This window comes from Diplotaxodon limnothrissa, linkage group LG4 (assembly GCF_057381915.1).
Source record: "Diplotaxodon limnothrissa isolate DT_005_m linkage group LG4, D_limnothrissa_male_GT1.1, whole genome shotgun sequence".
NCBI classification, from domain to species: domain Eukaryota; kingdom Metazoa; phylum Chordata; class Actinopteri; order Cichliformes; family Cichlidae; genus Diplotaxodon; species Diplotaxodon limnothrissa.
Genome location: NC_140599.1, coordinates 20739089 through 20755071, shown reverse-complemented (window position 1 = coordinate 20755071; position 15983 = coordinate 20739089). Strand labels below are relative to the sequence as shown.

Here is a 15983-nt window from a genome sequence, read left to right as displayed (position 1 = left end):
GTTAGAAAGACGCCCCATATCCACATTATCATGTTGTTGTTTGACTGCTTTTTGCAGCGTGGCGTTCTTTTCGTGCTGATGTCTTTTTACTGTCTCACATTTTCATTTTTTTCAGAAAAGTCGTCTTTCCTTGTTTCGGCCTTACATGCGTTAGGCACATAACCATGTTGGCTTGGAGTGATTGTGTAGATAACAGCTGAACACATTTTACAGTCTTTACTTCACCCCCTCTGCAATTAAAACAACAATCTTGTGACTTTACTGATTTTGGAAATTATTGCACTTAAATGAAAGGGGGACAAATGCCCACACAGCTTTGAGCCATCTAACGCGAGCTTGCCTGTGATTACCTGTTTTCCAGAAATTGTAATCTCTTCGCAAGAACTAATGACACTGTCTGTATGTCCTGATTTCTAATAAGCATTTCTATTGTGCTATATTCCTTTTTTGATGAGAGGGGACGCTTCAGATCCAGCTCAATTTCTACAACAGATGCTGGAACCATCTTAGCTGGATGCAGCTGCTGTTTATATGACCCAACACATTGGTATAAGTCAAATTTGTTAAGTTTGCAATTAAAACCGTTTTTGGCTATTTTCTCTTTTTCATAAAATGAAGCTGCCAGTAGGGCAGGGCAGTATGACCAAAAATATTTATCACGATATATATTTGAAAATTTGCGATAACGATATAACTGACGATATAATTGACGTGAGAGAAAAAATACTTTACAACTCCACAACTTTGATGGTTTTTTTTGCAGTAATAATGTATTTTCACTTAAACAAACAGCTGTTTTTTATGTGCATTAAAGCTAAATAAAAATTTAACAGTGAAAATGCTAATTCCTTGCTGACCGTTTAACCAAAAGGCATTTCCAGTGGAATTTGGCCGACATATCCTGAGCATAACCATGTATAATATCCACAAAACTTAAAAAGAGGTTACACACACACACACACACACACACACACACAATATGGTAATACAGTGGGGCAAAAAAGTATTTAGTCAGCCACCGATTGTGCAAGTTCCCCCACCTAAAATGATGACAGAGGTCAGTAATTTGCACCAGAGGTACACTTCAACTGTGAGAGACAGAATGTGAAAAAAAAATCCATGAATCCACATGGTAGGATTTGTAAAGAATTTATTTGTAAATTAGGGTGGAAAATAAGTATTTGGTCAATAACAAAAATACAACTCAATACTTTGTAACATAACCTTTGTTGGCAATAACAGAGGTCAAACGTTTACTATAGGTCTTTACTAGGGGTGCAACGATATTCGTATCGATATTGAACTGTTCGATACAGTGCTTTCGGATCGGTACGCATATGTATCGAACAATACAACATTTGTAATTTATTTTATCAACTTTCCTTCTGACGATGCTGTCTGTGTTGAGCGCTCAGTGAATCTGCGTTCGACTACTCCGCCTAGGCTGCACTGTCGAGCGCAGATCCACTGAGCGCTCAACACAGACAGCATAGTCAGGAGGAAGAGCGCAGGGCAAGCTAGCGAGACAGAAGTTAAGCTCTCCTTGCAAGATGGACCTCCCCCACCCTCATTCAGATCTGGCGTTTGGAATTATTTTGGTTTTCATGTGACGTATGACCCTGAAGGTAAGCGCGTCATGGACTAAAGTAAAACAGTATGTTGGATGTGCCATGCAATGCTTAATTACATTGGTGTGAACTAGTGTGTTAGCGCAGTTAGCTCGTTAACGTGTTGGCCGTCTAGCCCCATGCACGGGGCGATCGGCGGTAGCTCGTTAACGGAGATTTGCCGTGTTGTGGCGTTAAGGTCATTTCAACGAGATTAACCTGAAAGCACTAGTGGGAACACAACGAATATGACTGCACATTTACGCCGACATCATCCTAGTGCAAAGACAAAAACAACAAGCATGCTACTAACTTTAGCCGAGTCATTTAGACAGCTGTTAGCACGTGATTCTCCTTATGCTGCTGAGAATATAGCCCAGAAGAAGCGGATAGTATAGCTTTTATTTTGGAAAGAGACATTTCTCTGTAATAAACTCTCTTTTCCAAAGATGAGTGATTCCTCAATCAGATACAGGGCTTGCAAAATCGCTAGCCCGACGTCCCAGAGCTAGCGATCTTTCCAGTCGGGCTACAAAAATCTCTCTGCCCTGCCCGTCGGGCTATTGTAGGAAAAATATATGTCAATGCTTTTGCATTCTTTCAGAAATGTAGCTGGGTAATTATGTCATTGGCATCGGTGAGCCACTGTCAATATGTGACATATTGAAATCGCGTTTGAATTTGCGCTTGTTTTTTTGCTTTCACTTTGCAATGACAGCACTGATCTGTGAGTGATGATAATTTGTGCACCAATTCCTCTGACATCGTCTTATTAATCGTTAGCTTACTATGCAAACATGACAAGTGAAATCTCCCGCAGCAAGCTTAAACATGTGAGAGGTTGATCGCGCAGAGAATCGCTGAGCTTATGTGAGTCCGTGTGTAAAAGTAGCAGGATTTATATTTCAGCTCTGCTGAGCCAAATAAGACAGGTCGGGGTGAAGAAGTGACAGCCAAAGAAAAGCTTACCACAAAACGGAGAAGTTATGACAAATGAGACTATAAGGCAAAAAGAAAGTGCAGCTTTATGGTTTCATGGACAAAAGAATTTCTGTGGCTGCAATATGACGAGCTAAATAACCAGGGGTGCACATAAGTGGTCCGCAGGTGCGCATTCGCTGTCAAAATAAAAAAACGCGCACAAGGGTTAGGGTTAAATTTAAAAACTGTACTTTTGAGTTAAAATATATATTTATAATTTTAATAAATGACAAATTAAAAAGGCATGAACATTTTTTTGTATCGAAAAAATATCGAACCGTGACACCAAAGTATCGAACCGAACCGAACCGTGAATTTTGTGTATCGTTGCACCCCTAGTCTTTACCAGGTTTGCACACACAGTAGCTGGTATTTTGGCCCATTCCTCCATGCAGATCTTCTCGAGAGCAGTGATGTTTTGGGGCTGTCGCCGAGCAACACGGACTTTCAACTCCCGCCACAGATTTTCTATGGGGTTGAGGTCTGGAGACTGGCTAGGCCACTCCAGGACTTTCAAATGCTTCTTACGGAGCCACTCCTTTGTTGCCCGGGCGGTGTGTTTTGGATCATTGTCATGTTGGAAGACCCAGCCTCGTTTCATCTTCAAAGTTCTCACTGATGGAAGGAGGTTTTGGCTCAAAATCTCACGATACATGGCCCCATTCATTCTGTCCTTAACGCGGATCAGTCGTCCTGTCCCCTTGGCAGAAAAACAGCCCCATAGCATGATGTTTCCACCCCCATGCTTCACAGTAGGTATAGTGTTCTTGGAATGCAACTCAGTATTCTTCTTCCTCCAAACATGACGAGTTGAGTTTATACCAAAAAGTTCTACTTTGGTTTCATCTGACCACATGACATTCTCCCAATCCTCTGCTGTATCATCCATGTGCTCTCTGGCAAACTTCAGACGGGCCTGGACATGCACTGGCTTCAGCAGCGGAACATGTCTGGCACTGCGGGATTTGATTCCCTGCCGTTGTAGTGTGTTACTGATGGTGACCTTTGTTACTTTGGTCCCAGCTCTCTGCAGGTCATTCACCAGGTCCCCCCGTGTGGTTCTGGGATCTTTGCTCACCGTTCTCATGATCATTTTGACCCCACGGGATGAGATCTTGCGTGGAGCCCCAGATCGAGGGAGATTATCAGTGGTCTTGTATATCTTCCATTTTCTGATGATTGCTCCCACAGTTGATTTTTTTCACACCAAGCTGCTTGCCTATTGTAGATTCACTCTTCCCAGTCTGGTGCAGGTCTACAATACTTTTCCTGGTGTCCTTCGAAAGCTCTTTGGTCTTGGCCATGGCGGAGTTTGGAGTCTGACTGTTTGAGGCTGTGGACAGGTGTCTTTTATACAGATGATGGGTTCAAAACAGGTGCCATTCATACAGGTAACGAGTGGGGGACAGAAAAGCTTCTCACAGAAGACGTTACAGGTCTGTGAGAGCCAGAGATTTTCCTTGTTTGAGGTGACCAAATACTTATTTTCCACCCTAATTTACGAATAAATTCTTTACAAATCCTACCATGTGAATTCATGGATTTTTTTTTTTTCACATTCTGTCTCTCACAGTTGAAGTGTACCTCTGGTGCAAATTACTGACCTCTGTCATCATTTTAAGTGGGAGAACTTGCACAATCGGTGGCTGACTAAATACTTTTTTGCCCCACTGTATTATGTTGAAGCACGGCACGTATTACTCCGAGGCTCCTAACTACGGTAGCCATAATTCAATTGTCACAGCCAGTTATTATGAATACAGAATTTGTGAAAAGACGAAATGATTAAAAAAAATAATTCCCCTGCTGTCATGCAAAAACACCCCTTTTGCTTTACAGTGGGATGAAAATGGAGCCTTTGGGGAACAAGATCTTTCTAGAGGAAGTAAAGTTCACAAGTTTATAGTAGGGAAACCTGTTAAAGGATAATTAACAGTTGATTTTGTCTCCATTTCACTCATGGTCTCTTCATTGGTTTGTTTTCGGCAGCATGAAATACTTTGCTTTTAGCGTTGGCTCTCTGTTACACAACCTGTGGCTGCAGTACATGTTTTAAGAGGCATACAAGTCCATCCATCCATCCATTTTCTTAACCGCCTATCCCACCTGTCTGCGGCCAAATTATATTCATTTAATTAGGATGTTTTTCAAACACTTGCCATACGTAAAGCCTTTCTAATGGTTATAGGGGAGCTTGTGTCCTTGTGCTTTCATCTGGTTTGCAGTGCAAATTAATTACTTAATTACACTTAATTACTTTGATTTTCTCCATACACGTTTATCCAGGTTTCTTATAAATCTAATGTTGCTTTAGTACTGCTGTAATTGCTCAGATTTTTTTTTCTTCCTTTGTTGTTAGGAGAAACTGAAGCACTTTACAACTGTCTGCTACCAGATGAAGAGAAATTAAAGATTTTAATGTGACTGCTGAAAACCTTTTGGGTGAATTATAGCCGATCGTAGTCTGTCGTCTCCAGAGAGAATAGTGTGGGATGGTGGGATTCTCTGAATAGTGGTTACTACCATTTCCCACTACTTGGCATGTAGTAGTAGTAGTCTGCTTCAGACCGTACTTTTTATTTTTTGGATATGGTCATCATATTGAAGGTCTTAAGCGAGGCCTGGGTGCTTGCTCTTTGCCTACACCTAGTTCACATAGTTTTCTTGGTCCACCAAGTCTTATTCCTCTAACCTTAAGCTTACCTCCGGTATTTTATTTAATGTTTGTGACTAGAATATTTAAGCTTTTTGTAGTATCTGCCACATATCATTGAGGAACAGGTTTGATTATACTCCAGTCGTAATTACCTAGTGGCCCTAGACATTGAGCCAGGCGTGCGTGCGGGTGTGGTTGTGGTGCTAGTAAAATGTTTATTGGCTGGCGTTCACAACCACGCTCACGCCCCTACGTTAAGGACCTTGGCATAAATGCGATTTGGACTATAACCTTCATTAATGTTATCTGTGTGTTGAGTATTCATGTTTACTCATTCTTTGCACCACGAGTGCTCTGAGTTTCAGAGCAAAAGGTCCCCTCTGTATGATTTATTTTTTATTTTTTTGTACTCAGTGTTACTGTAAGGTCACAGCTGGGGCTGTGTTACTTTATTATTTTACTTTTAAGTTTGCTGTGTGTGAATGTAAACATTGCAGACATGCAAGAGGTCATCTGCAGTTTAATTATTTTCTCTGTTCAGCCTGATTGTTTCTAAACTGAAGGTTAGTCGGTGTGAAATTTCAGAAATGCCCGCTAATTGTCTAAAGTACTCACTCACCTATACAAATCATGGAATTCAGGTGTTCCAATCACTTCCATGGCCACAGTTTTAAAGTCAAGCACCTCGACATGTAGACTACATCTACAAACATATGTGGAAGAATGGATTTCTCAGTGAATTCCAGTGTGGTACCATGATGGGATACCACCTGTGCAACAGTTCAGTGATGAAGTTTTCTCACTACTAGATATTCCACAGTCAGCTGTTAGTGGTATTATAACAAAGTGGAAGCGATTGGGAATGACGGCAACTCAGCCACAAAGTGGTAGTCACATAAAATCAGAGAGCGGGGTTACTGGATGCTGAGGTGCATAGTGTGCACAGGTTGCCAGATTTCTGCAGAGTCAGTTTCTACAGACCTCCAAACTTCATATTTGGAAGAATGGCCATCCAAACCTTACATCACCAGTACAATGCTGAGCGGCAGATGCTGTGAGTAAAGCATGCTGCAGATGATCCGACTATGTAATAATGGAAATGGGGCTTTAGTTCCAGTAAAAGGAACTCTTATCGCCTCAAAGACATTTTTGACAATTTTATGCTCCCACCTTTGTGGTGGGAACATTTTGGGGATGACCCATTTCTGTTCCAGCATGACTCCTCAGCAGCACATGATGCAAGGTCCAAAAAGACTTGATTGAACATGTTTGGTGTGGAAGAACTTTACTGGCCTGTACTGATTCCTCATGGATCACCTTTGGGATGAATTAGAGCAGAGACTAGGAGCTAGGCCTTCTCATCCAACATGAACATCTGTTCAAATGCACCTCTGGAGATTGGTCTAAAATTCCTAAAAAACACACGCATAAGTTGAAGTTGTGAAAACCCCCTCAAAGGACTCTACATATGCTTAAAAAGGAAAAATGATTAGGTTATTGTTTTGTATTTTTATGGCTCCATAGTCTAGTGATTTTCACGTGCTTCTAACAAGCAAAAGATCCCCTGATCACTCCCAGGAGGGAGACATCAATCTCTTGAGGGTTGTGTCACAAAAGGCATTCGGTGGAAAAATCTGCCAAATGAAAATATGTTGAGCCACCCACTCTGGTAGCCCCTTCTGATTAAGAGAGCAGCTAAAAGTACCTTTTATTGTTCAGTAACTTCCATGAAGACATTGATTCACTCTAAACCACTATGTACTTTCCCCCCATTGTTTTCTGAATGAATGAATATATAAATAAATAAACGAAACATTGCTGATTTCCTTTTTTTTTTTGTTTTTTTTTTGCCTGTCCCGTTTGGCTCTTTTGCCATCAGAATTGTTGTCTAAAGGCAAAGAAAGATGCCCAATGGATTTACTTTACCAAATTGACCATCCCAGCCTTGCCGTAATGGTCCATTTGATTCACCTTTTATTGTTTATTTTATTTTCACTTACTGAATACGGGACAGACTTGACTGGGGGAAAGAAATTGCTGATTTCCAATAAAACCTTGGATGATAATGGACGATATTTCTAATGTAAAAGAACAGAGCTTCTATACAGCAGGGCTTGCAAAATTTCAAAATCACTGGTAGCCCTTCGGGCAGGCACTCTTCGGTTTTTGGTAGCCCAAAATAAATTTAAGTAGCCCGAATAAAAAAAGAGATAATTTTTATTGTATAATATTGTAAAGGAAACAAAACATCAATCAAAAAAAATTTGTTAAAACACAAATTACAACAACTGTATAAAAATGGCAATCATCAACTCAAATATCTGGTTTTAAAAGTTTCTGTGAACTTGTAAGAACTGTGTGGAACAGGGGTGGGCAATCCCAGGCCTCGAGGGCCGGTGTCCTACAGGTTTTAGATCTCACCTTGGGTCAACACACCTGAATCACATGATTAGTTCATTACCAGGCCTCTGGAGAACTTCAGGACATGTTGAGGAACTAATTTAGCCATTTAAATCAGCTGTGTTGGTTCAAGGACACATCTAAAACCTGCAGGGACACCGGCCCTCGAGGCCTGGAGTTGCCCACCCCTGGTGTAGAACTTGAATCAGTCTGTGTCAGATTCTGAATCTGAAACTTCCACTGAAGTCACGGATGAGAAAATGCCACTCGACGTTGAGGGCATAGCATCTCCTTCATCGGCTTTCTCTTCCTGTGCATTGCCCTCCATTTCACTGCTCTTTGTTCTTGTCGGGGTTTTATGATCCAGGTGTCTTGAACCTTTCAAGAAAACATCCAGAAATGAATAGACTTGTCAGGGCAAAAAGATTCAACTGTTTCCCCATTAATGGAGAGTTGCATGCAGTCATTTAGTGTTTCAGGGTGTAGAGAGGTACGATGTGTTGTCTTCACTCAGTTCATGCAAGAATATCCTCTCTCACAGATGGCTGTTGATGGAATAAGTGTCAGCATTAATTTCACCACCGCTCTTTATACACAGTTTGTGCGATTGCAAAATGAAAGTGAAAGCAAAAAACAAGCGAAAATTCAAACGTGATTTCAATACATCACATATTGAAAGAGGATCATTGATGCTAATGACATAATTACCCAGCTAAATTTGCAAAAGAATGCAAAAGCACTGACACATTTTTCCTTCCTATGATAGCCCGACGGGCAGGGCTGAGATAGATTTTAGTAGCCCGACTGGAAAAAACGCTAGCCCCGGAACGTCGGGCTAGCGGTTTTGCATGCCCTGTACAGTCAGCTAATAACTAACTGGTAGCTTATTGACTAATTCTTGTTTTCCTTTCTCTCTTCTTTAGATCTTGTCTCACTGTTTGACCTGGAAAATGACCTTCCTGATGAGCTCATACCCAATGGAGACTTGGTAATGGGAATGTCCTCTAATGGTGGCCCAGGTGCTGGTCCTGGTCATAACTCAGTGGTTCCTGATGCTGCTGCGAAGCACAAGCAGCTGTCTGAGCTCCTGCGACCGGGAAGCTCAAACAATTTAGGAGGTGGCCTGCCACAAGGAAGCATGGTGGGAAACCAGCTAGGTGGTGTGCATGGTAAAAATACACTAGGGCAGGGATCCCCCAATCACCAGTCTCCCCAGGGCCAGAAGGGAGGTCCAGGACAAGGCAATGGAAGTGCAGGCATGGGCTTCAGCCAGCCTATGGGCCAGGTTCATGGTGGCATGAGCCAGACAGGACAAGTGATTAATGGGGCTATGGGACCAGCAGGGCGAGGGAGACCTGGTCTTGGCATGCAGTACCAGGGCCAGCCCATGCAGGGGACACAAGTGGGTGCTGGAGCTGGAAGCAGTGTGGTGGGAGATGCACTCACACAAGGAGGGCCACAGATGGGTGCGCACAACACGATGAGTGCACAGCAAGCAGGAAACATGAATAAGGTAAGGTTTGAAACTCTGCTCAGCTAGCTTGAATACCATATTTTTCAGATCATAAGGCCCGTTAAGCGAAACAAAACAACCAGATAAGTCAAGCTTTACTCAGCTCATTTTTCTTGCTTCCTCCACTTCCGTACCATTGATTCATTAATGTTGAATTCTCTCGCAGCTGCTCTGTTCACATGTTTTTGCAGTATATTAATGACTAACCTCGTGTTGTGAATGGATTATTTTAGCTGTTCTCCTGACTGAAGTTTGGTCCGTTTACAGCATCCTGCCATGCGATTGCATTTGTCGCTAACCCTCACATTAACTTTTGAGTGGAAAAAAGTTATCATTCATCCTCCAGCTTCACTATCGATATAACGATATGTATCAGATGACGATATAAAAACGTCTATCGTTTCATTTTACGCTATTGTTTGTTTCGTGGTGTCGCAAAATAAACTGTTTATGGCAATATTTGCCACTACAATGACCAATTGTAGTGGCAAATATTAATTTCCTAAAGTTCTCTCTTTCTCTTATATTTAATATAACCACACTACGGACGGACAAGTGCCTGTTTTTATGTGTTGTCGTTAGCAACAACGACAGTAAAACATCGCGTGTCCGCTTGTTTATTTTCCACATAAACCTTTCACAATAAAGCTCAAGATCCTGTTGAGACTTTTCAAAATAAACTGAACCATGTGAAAGATTATGCAGTGTTTACGGATGAGAAGCAAAAAAAGAGCCGTCAGGTGCTAAAAAATAAACCTTAGACTCAAACGTTAGAACAGGCTTTTCCCCGCAGCACCCTGTGTAATAAATACTCACAAAGAAAACGGCGGACGTTACAACGTATGTCTAAAAATGTATAGCTTCATGCATCGGTTAAAACACTCGAATCCAGGTACATGACGTGCAGCTGGAAACACTTCACGCAAGTCGAGCTGCCCGAGATTCACTTGAATTTACAGAAAATGATAAATTTTTGTGATTTATATCGTTATCAGTAGGGCTGCTCAATTAATCGAATTTTAATCACGATTACGATCTGGGCTTTCAACGATCATTAAAAATGACTGAGCTGATTATTAGCCCCTCCCTCATTTATCCGCGACACCTTAAAGGCCGGTCCGTGAAAATATTGTCGGGCATAAACCGGTCCGTGGCGCAAAAAAGGTTGGAGACCGCTGATTAAGAGGACCCGAGGGAAGCTCGGAAAGCTAAGCAGAAGTTATTTGGAGAGGAGAGTGACTGCCGTTGGCTGAAAAGAGAGGTAAAAAAAAAAACTTCAGTGGTGTTGCACACTATTTTATATTATTTTTTAAAGTCATTGTTAACCCTTTAAAGCCGGTCAGAGCAGCACGCTCCGTTTTGTGTAACTATTTTTTAAATCCCTGTAGAACCTGAACCGTGTAAGCTAGCGCAATAATTTGTTTTGCATATAAAACCGGAGGAGTTGTACTTACATCTTATGCCATCAGCTTGTCCTCGGTCACGGTTTCCTTCCACATAAAGCTTTGCAAAAATTGCATAAAAAGCGCTTGCAGGAACAAAAACATAATATTCCAGAAACACGCTTTGCCGATCCGATCAGCTGTTCGTAACACTTCCCACAGTGAAACAGACGCATGTCCGCCTTTTCCTGGCCGAAACCGGAAGTGACGTCATTTTCGCGGAAATTGTAGTTTTTTACTTGTAGGCCTTAAAAGCCTATACTGGTCATGTTTGACTTTTCTGAATAGTTGCTGGGATGCTTAGAACTCGAATTGCACTGCTGGAAATAGTTTATTTTGATGCACATGCTGTTTTCTTTGCAAATTTGCATCATAAGATTGTTTTTTCGTTTTTCCTGCAGTATATAAAAATTGGTGTATCTCCAAAATAAAACTATGAAGACACTCAAAATAAGTTTCCTGTTATTGTAAACTATTTTTTGCAACTTTTTTGTATTTAAAGCTTTGAGGGATAAGCCTCTTAAATTTCTCCAAGTAGAAATATATGTAAAAAATACAAAAAACGATTTTCAATTTATTTGTAGTTTATTGCACCTTTTTTGCAATTAATGTACTTACTATGGACTTAATGCATACATATTAGTAAAATATGGGCTATAACAGTTGTATAGCAACTTGAAATGCTCCCACAAATGGCACTACAGCATGTAAAAATATAATATAAGCTCTGGCGGACTTGGTTCTATAGTAGGTCTTAAAGGGTTAAATAAATATCGTCAAATAATCGAGATCTCAATTTCAGTGAAAATAATTGTGATTATCATTTTTGCCATAATCGAGCAGCCCTAGTTATCAGGACGATAGACGTCCTATTTCAGGATATGAGATTTTGGTCATATCGCACAGCCCTAACTGTGTTTATGTTATGCTAACATAGCTGTGTTGCTAGCCATCATGCAGCACATCATTATATACCAGCTAGTCCAAGTCCAACCCTACAAACGTAACTGCTGTTTAGTTTTCTGTCTTCATTTATGTTGGAAGTGACAGCAGAGCTGTACGTTTTAATTTTTTCAGAAATCTCTGTCAGAACATGCTAAATCATGTTTGGGTAGAAACTAGCGAGCTAACTTCCTGCTAACTTCTAACTCGGTTAAATTTAGCAAATTCTGTTTTCATGGATGCCTGAATGTTAAACTTTATTGTTCCACCCGGTAAAGCAGCAACGCTGATCATTTTATTAAAGATCAAAGAATTTAGACCGTTTTTATCTCTCAATGATGTTGCAGTGTTCGTTTGACTTTGGGACCTGAAGCAGAGTTTACACCCACACTGTTGATTTTTGAGAAAATTAAAGGATTTTAAGTGCGCCTTATAGTGCAAAAAATACAAGTACATACATTCTGAATAGGAATTCGTTGACACAACCAGGGCAAATGTGGCGAGACCTGAAAATTGTGTCATCGTACTTCTACAAAGCGAGTCAAAGTTTGTGAATGAAAAATAATTTCCATGATGTGCTGCTGGTGCAGTTGGTTGTGATAATCTTTACTTTCACAGACTTTGAAGTGCTCATTGTGAGAACATGTCTTTCCTTTTGTCTGAGAGCTTTGCGGTTTGACAGGAAACCAGGGTTAAACCAGCAGGCTAGTTCTCACTAAGATTATTTGAACAGACATTGCCACATGAAAAAAAGCCCCTCCTTTCCTCATATAGACACATACGCAGTAATATAGGACTGTTTGTGTTATTTCATTGTTTAACAACGTGCATTGCTTTGAATCTCCCTTATATATTATGTCATTTGTACGAAACTGAAACTGTCACCTTTTGATCGTACTGAGACACCATGATTATGTTTGAGGTGAGGAAATGGGGTAAGAAGAATAGGTCGATTTGAACCAGCTTGTGAGCAGTATGACATGCGATCAAGAAGTTTCGTGATTCGATTTGTAAAAAGGAAAACGTACTGTACCTTATTTCAATATGGCTGCTGTCCTCGCCATAGTTGTCTACTTGTGGACCGAGTGTAGTCTGATCAAATTGTTGTGATTTTTGTGAGGAAAAAGGTTAATTTAAAGTAAGATTTTTTTTTTTTAAATTATTTTTGTTTCTTTTGTTTGGGCAGATATAGCTAACACAATTTTTAAATATGGAGCAATTTTTTTTTATCTTTTTGACCAAACAATTCATGTGAGCTGCAAGTAACATAGCATGATTATTTGAATTTTTTTTGAAAGAATTAAATTGAATTGCCATCATACAGTAAAGTGGCAATAGACAAAAAAACCTCCACTTTAAAATAATCAGTTAATTTTAGTACAGCATTTTTACATCTCTGATAAACGTTTATTAATCAGACTGTAAATACTTAAAGAAGATAAGAAAATTAGATCCACTGAGAATGAGGGGAAAGAGTCGGTGCTTCGTAAGGCCGCTTTTATGCTCAACACACTCAGCACTGCTGTTTCGGAGTCACTTTAAGTAGCCATGCACCGCTGCCGCTATTGCTAGGTTGACAATATGTCAAGTGTAGAAGCTAAGAGATTAACAGGTTACACATAAGGAGATTTTGACTTCTCAAATCAATGTTTCCGGTTTTGACCTCTTCTCTTCCTAAATCAGCGGTGATGTGGCAGTATTTGTCTCCAGGTGTGTGCGAAGCCACCACTTTTATTATGGTGTCTTTCCTCAACTTTGCTCGACTTGCAAACAAAACTTGTTAGCGCTGAAATGGAAGAAGTTGAAATGTGAAACAAAGCGTTTCTGGACCCTTTAAAAAAACGTTTTTGTGCAGAAGTTCTCATGTTTTCCAATTGTTGCTGCAATCTCCCACTAAGCCATCTGGAAATCTTTGTACTCCTATCGTTGAAATTCATGTAGAGACCAAACGGCTCACGCTCTCGTGTCTCCAGCCCAGCTGTGCTGCGCGGGCCAGCTTACAAGCTAAAACAACACCAAAGCGCACTGCACGGAACAACAGAAGCTGTCACGTCATTTTTGGCGCGTGCCACCGTTTGCAGGCAATAACTGCCTGTAATACGTACAGATCATCAAGTGGGGGAATCCATGTGGGAGGCAGAATGTGTGAAAGAGAGAGCGGCAGCAGGAAAGCATCTGTGTCTCTCTGTGTGGAGAAGTGGAAGGGGGAGGGGCAGGCAGCAGTGCAGTGCTCTGCTCAGCTGTTGTGCAAGCTTTGTGTTGTCACCTCCCTTTTTTTTTTTCCTGGGCAAGCCCTGCCCAGCAGCGAAAGCAAAGCAGACTGCTGCTTTGGCCACCACAGAACAGCGTCAAGCAGAAGCAGCAGAACGGTTCAAGTTGAGGGTATCAAAGGGAACAAAAAGCTAATGTTGGCTGTGGTAATAAATGGTGGTCGGAGCTCTTGATAAGGAAGTATCTGTATGTGTGGCCTTAATGTTGTGTGATCAAGTCTGTAAATTTTGCTCCTGGTGAAGCCTGCCAAGACGCGGGAGATGATTGAAACTGAAATTTCATCCAAAAAAAAAAAAAGGAAATATGTAATTTTAAGAAATTGAAATAAGCTTCTGGAACACTCTTTTAAGAAGATGTCACACTTGCTGGCTAATAAACGAGTGTTATGTACCTTGAGCTAATTTTCCAATACGCACACAACTTTGGTAACATAGATACTGAAGAGTATTTGTAACCACATGCTTTTGTTCTTGCAGGTGGCACATTAAATTGTCATTTTAATTAGTTCTACTTTCACTTGTTTTCTACAAAACACGTTGTCTGGGCGGCAGTGTTAATCGAAGCTTCAGATTCATTAGTTGTAGTTAGATTACTATAACTTATGGACACGTCAGGATTTTCCAAATCTGCTGCCAACACGTCTCACCAAAAGTTTCCTTCGTTGGCTGGGAAAGCAGGACGGTCTTTCGGTCTCTTCATCCATCTTCATTTTGTTTGGGATCATTTTCTGTGGACGATGGCGCAAATAAATATGGCCAACCGTTTAAAATCAAATGACTGATTGTCCACATAGTGGTATGTGGAGTAATCACTGGTGGGGGAAGGGGTTTAACCAAGAGGAAATGGTGAACTGTGTGTGTCAGTGATTAGTTCGGCTCGCGAGTTTTCATGCAAGGCAGCTAATTTCTGTTTACCTTCAGTCAGACGGAGGACAAATGATTCGTATAAAAATCTGCTGGTTTGAAAAACTGCATGGAGCCCATGCTAGCTCCTTCACACAACAGCATTTACAGCTTTTTTTGTGTCATTCCCTGTTTCCCTGTCTCCCCCCACAGTGGAAGTGAAACATGTGGAGTAGAGTCATAAAGCCAAACACATGGTTGAATTAAACTGGAATTATCCTTTAATGTGACTTTTCTTTACTGGGAAACACTGATGAGAAGACTGACCATCATTTTGTAGACTTTGAAGGATTTGTTTTTTACCTGCGCTTTCAACATAAACAAAAACAACAACGAAACTTTATAACAAGCGGCAGCAGCAGTGCTCCTTTTCTTGAAAGGAGAGTGCTTGAATTTGTTCTGTGTGTTCGTTATCAGATTAACCTCCTACGGTGCCCAGTAGGAAAACTCTTCTTGGGCTCCTGTTGCTCCTCATTGCATCCTGTTACTCACTGTAGATGCCGATCCCAGGAGCTCCATTTAGCCAGCAGTATGGCCAGCCTGGGGTGCAACAGATGGGGGCAGCGGGGGTCAACGCCCAACAACTGCAGAACAAGACAGCGATTTCCAACAACCTTCCTCAGTTCCCTGCTGATTTGAAGGGAGCTGGGAGTGTGCCAAACATGGTGAGTGTCCGTCCGTTGTTTAAAAAAATAATAAACGAGGGTAAACGTCCCAGGCTTTAGTTTAAAGTTAGTTTCTGTCCTTGCTGCTACACATTAAATTCTTATTTTAGCTTTTTTACTCTGACACAACTTACTGAGCCCTTCCTGAACTTGTACCTGTTGGCCTGGTTTCAGCTTTTTTTCCACTGTCATCTTCCTGTTGTGGAGATGAGCACCAGGAGCTAAACTTCAGCAAGTCTGTTTCAGCGTACTTACAGGGAAAGTGACTCAGTCCTAGTAGAGCTGTTGCTTTTGACTGGTCAACCACAGCTGTCTGTTGTTGATCATCAAACAGATGTGACGTTGCATCTGGTTTTGTAGGTCAAGCAGGGACAGTAAAAACAGTGTTTGATAAACCGCGTGGTCTGCCTTACAATGCATTTCGTTGCACTTATGGTTATTGAGCATTTCATGTTCTCCACTGTCTTCTGCATTGCTTTGCACTTTGAGTATGTCAACACCATGAACCAAGTTTAGTTGCAGGAAGTCCCCGGGCTTCGCTGTTGCCTTTTTAAAAAATGCATCCAAATGGTTTAAAGCGCACCTCTTCTAACTTGGTGCTATC

The 15983-nt window shown here is 41.1% G+C and overlaps 1 protein-coding gene across 2 annotated transcripts in view; it reads left to right on the top strand.

Moving 5' to 3' along the window:
- Positions 1-15983, top strand: part of crebbpb (CREB binding lysine acetyltransferase b) — a 45123-nt gene that overhangs the window by 8132 nt on the left and 21008 nt on the right. For both annotated transcript variants that reach the window (XM_085351619.1, XM_085351620.1), the window contains exons 2-3: positions 8568-9157; positions 15212-15379. In XM_085351619.1, coding sequence (XP_085207745.1) covers positions 8568-9157; positions 15212-15379 — 758 coding nt within the window. The remainder of the gene's footprint in view (positions 1-8567; positions 9158-15211; positions 15380-15983) is intronic.